This window comes from Bidens hawaiensis, unplaced genomic scaffold, assembly GCF_021521415.1.
Source record: "Bidens hawaiensis isolate Kalapana, Puna unplaced genomic scaffold, B.hawaiensis_p1.1 tig00007139_1, whole genome shotgun sequence".
Classification (NCBI taxonomy): domain Eukaryota; kingdom Viridiplantae; phylum Streptophyta; class Magnoliopsida; order Asterales; family Asteraceae; genus Bidens; species Bidens hawaiensis.
Genome location: NW_027491492.1, coordinates 971,642 through 975,861, shown reverse-complemented (window position 1 = coordinate 975,861; position 4,220 = coordinate 971,642). Strand labels below are relative to the sequence as shown.

General features: G+C 36.4%; 1 protein-coding gene across 1 annotated transcript; it reads left to right on the top strand.

The window, feature by feature from the left end:
- The first annotated feature begins 2,847 nt into the window (after positions 1 to 2,847).
- On the top strand, positions 2,848 to 4,019 carry LOC143634647 (uncharacterized). The gene has a single exon (XM_077102672.1). It carries the CDS (start codon positions 2,860 to 2,862, stop codon positions 3,940 to 3,942), a length of 1,083 nt encoding a protein of 360 aa, XP_076958787.1. The 5' UTR covers positions 2,848 to 2,859; the 3' UTR covers positions 3,943 to 4,019.
- Positions 4,020 to 4,220: the final 201 nt, after the last annotated feature.

Below are 4,220 nucleotides of genomic sequence, written 5' to 3'. Positions count from 1 at the left end.
TGGATGCAACTAAATTGGTGGCTTGGTGTCAGTCCTAACTTGATATTTTGGGGTTAACACTTGTTGATATGGCATGCGCTTGACCCGAAAGTATTAACTTACGTCTGGCATTAATGCAATAAAATTGCATCTGTTGTGCAAAACCTGTGAAGACACAACAATGAAGTTACAATCACCAAGTGTAACTTGAAATTGTGACCACAAATACACAACCCAACCCAATTGAATAACATTTTGATCACAAAACATCAAGACATGCATGACTCAAAATCGATCGATGCTAATGTATAAAAAGGTTGCGATGATGGCACAAGCAAAGCTAAACTTTGACATTGTTTGAACAAGTCTCGACAAATAAATGTGTGCGATTAAAATATGACAAGAACAAGTTTTTTGTTGATTAAACCAAAAAAACAAACTAGAGCCAAGCAAATTGGGCGAACAGTTACATACCTAATTCAAACAATACCTAATTCATCATCATCATCATCATCGTACTCAGTATATCCCACCAATAGCAATGCTATGGTAGGGTCTGAGGAGGGTAAGATGTAGACAGCCTTACCTCTATCCCATAGGGATAGAGAGGCTGCTTCCGGTGAGACCCCCGGCTCGATAGTAGTTTTGCATCAAGCCTTGGACATAAGGCACATAGCACTCAATCATCGGGACACCGGCTGATCGGTGCATGTGCCCTTGTCTTTCGGCTATCAACGCCACCACATGATGCCTGATTAACCTTCCGCCACTTTTAACGTTATTTTCACGAGATTAGTAAAATAACGTCAAAATTAGTGCAATTTTACTTTTGCCCACCCGAGGGTTCACACATATATACATTATATGCGCGCACCGCAAGCAGGGCGTAAAACAACAAACATAGTTACATACGTCGAAACAAATTACTCCAAGTTCGGCTACATATATTTTCATAATATTTTTAGACAACTAGCATTTTATAATTAGTCACCAAGATGTACAACAAATTTTTTTGAATGGACCAAAATCAAAACATAAAATTTGCTTCAACGATTATGTGATGTAACCAAATTGTCATTTTCCACGCATCATTACACGTATAAGTCAAACCAGTGGTTTAAAAACCAGTTTATACCGGTTGCCACTCACTAGCCTGGTAAATTGGGTGAACAGTTATTGTTCATAACACTGGTAAAGCTGGTTGTATCATTGGTATCGGTTTAAGCCCAAGGTAAAACTTTGGGTTTAGACTTTAATCCAAAAACTTTTAATGGTCTATCCGTTAACCATCTCCCAATTTCAAGTTTTAACATAGTGACCCTTGATCAATTTACCATTGAATCGCATTGCTCTCAATATCGCCATCGAGCAGCTTTTGGGTATTTTTTTTGGATTATTTTATGATTACATAACTTTTGGATTTTTTTTTATCATGAAATCCGAATTATATACTTTTGAATTATTTTCGAGTTGAAGACTTGAAGTTGTATTTTTATAAAATTTTGTAGCTAATTGGTTAACCCGTTGAATCATCTGGTACAACCTAGTATAACCGGTTGCCCAATTTCTAACCCAAACTCGTTTTTTAACCAATTCATATACAACAAATTTTCTTGGATGTACCAAAATCCAATATAAATAATATAAAATTTGTTTCAAATCCGCTTTTAAAGTACAACCAAATTGGCACTCGCCACGTGTCATATACAAAATAAGTCCAAAAAGTTTTCCAACTCTTGATAACACTCTACTTCGCACCTCACCATAACAACCAAGAACCCTACTAAATCTACAGTCAATATTTCAACCATCCAACACTTCCTGAAATCCATTCCACGTGGCAGTTTCTTATTTGTCACAATACCTTAATATTTTGTACCAATTGTACTTAACCATACCCCAAACTAAATCACATTCTCTGACAGCTTCCATGTTTCAAAATATAAATAATTTATTTACGATTAATAATCTATTAGACTTCAATGTTGATTCTATATAATATAACCAAAACGACCTAAAATCGCTTTTTAGGTTTTTATTATTATTATAAAGCTTCTTCTTATTGTAAAGGTATGTTGTTTTATTTCTTCATCATCTTTTTCATCTTTATGCGTTACATTACGTTACATTTTATTATGATTTTCACCATGTTGAATTTTATCATTGCTTTGATTTTAGGGTTTTTGAGTTATCATTTAGTGTTTGTTCTGGTTAGGGATGGGATCGGTACTGTACCGAACAGTTTGAAGAAAAGAGTGATATCATATTATCATATACGGATTTTGGTTATGTACTTGTCGCCCATACCATGAAAAATACCGAAAACTAGGCATGTTTTGAACACGAACATGGACATGTTCGTGTCCGTTTATATAAACTTTAATGATCACGAACCCAAACATGTAACTGAACAAATTTTTGTGTTCATGTTCGTTCATCAAGAAAACGGGAATATTCATGTCCGTTTATGTTTGCTTGTCTAAAACCCAAACGAACTGTTCACGAACACAAGCAAACATAAATCAACATAAAGGAACATTGATGAACATGAACGAACGAATAAATCGTGTGTTTGTGTCCGTTTAATTAAATGAACAAAAAAGTTGTTCATGTTTTGCATTGAACAGTTCATGAACGTTTAGTTCCTTTACAGTATTTGGCCAGTACCAGTACCAGTACCAGTACAGTATTGGTACGGTACTTGTATTCAGTAAAAAAAATACTCATTCCTAGTAAAAAAAACAAATTTGAGTCAGTTTCATCATGTTTATAATATGATCAGTAAAAAAAGTGTGATAATTTCATGTTCATTACTTCATTTACTAATTTTGTGTTATGCAGATCATGTTGGTTGCTGTGAAACCTTGATTATTACACATTATGAGCCCGAGAATCGTCGTCTCTAGACGACATCTTCCCGGATACAAGTGTTTGATCTTCTTATTATTTGTACCAATCTTATTCACAACAATCTTTAACCACCATGAGAAGATCACATACTTCTTGAGGCCCATTTGGGACACACCACCGCAGCCCTTAACATATTTACCGCATTATTATGCAGAAAACACTTCGATGGATACGTTATGTCGCCTCCACGGATGGAAACTAAGGAACGAACCGCGCAGAGTGTTTGATGCAGTTATATTCAGTAATGAACTTGACTTGTTGGAAGTTAGGTGGGGTGAACTTGACCCTTATGTCACTAAATTTATAATTCTCGAGTCGAATGCAACGTTTACGGGCCTCCCTAAAGAGTTAACATTTGCTACGAATCGTGAGCGGTTTTCGAAGTTCGAGAATAAAATCGTTTACGGGTTTCTTCCGGGTGAGTTGGCGAAAGAGAGGAAACGTGTAAGCCCGTTTTCTGTTGAGGGATATCATCGGATTTCAATGAACGGGCTGATAAGTGGTTCGGGTATATCAGATGGTGATTTACTTATTGTAGCGGATACTGACGAGATCCCTAGTGGGAATACTATTAAGTTGCTGCAATGGTGTGATGGGCTGCCACCTGTTTTACATCTTGATATGAAAAAGTATCTGTACTCGTTCGAGTTTCCAACCGACCCGACGTGGAAGGCAACGAGTCATGTGTACGGTCAGCATACTCGTTATATGCACTCGCGCCAGACGGATCTTGTTCTGTCTGATACAGGGTGGCATTGCAGCTTTTGCTTTAAGTATTTGAGTGAGTTTGTGGTGAAAATGACTGCGTACAGCCACGCGGACCGAGTGAAGAACAAAGAGCATTTGGATCATTTGAAAATTCAAGAAAAGATATGTAATGGAGATGATCTTTATGATATGTTTCCAGAAGAGTATACTTTCAAGAATTTGATTGGGAAGATGGGATCGATACCGCGTACGGCTTCTGCAGTTCATCTTCCAACTTATTTGATAGAAAATGCAGACAAGTTTAGGTTTCTTCTTCCGGGTGGTTGTTTACGCCTGCCCGGTTAAAATATATTATTAATATTGAGTATTTAAAGTTACTGTCTAGTGAATCTTTTAGACTTCTTGATGAATATAAAGCATTGTTTTAGTTATTCATGTCCAAGTATCATCTTTGGCAATCCTTTTAGTGTGTTAGTGTATACGCGTTGACATGTCGAAACGTTATTTTGTTGAAACCATACTCGTGCCAGATGCATAACCCCGATTATTCGCATATTAAATTTTGCCTATTACTGGTCTTTCATATTTTGGCTGCTAATAATATTGGTTTGCTGCAAATTTTG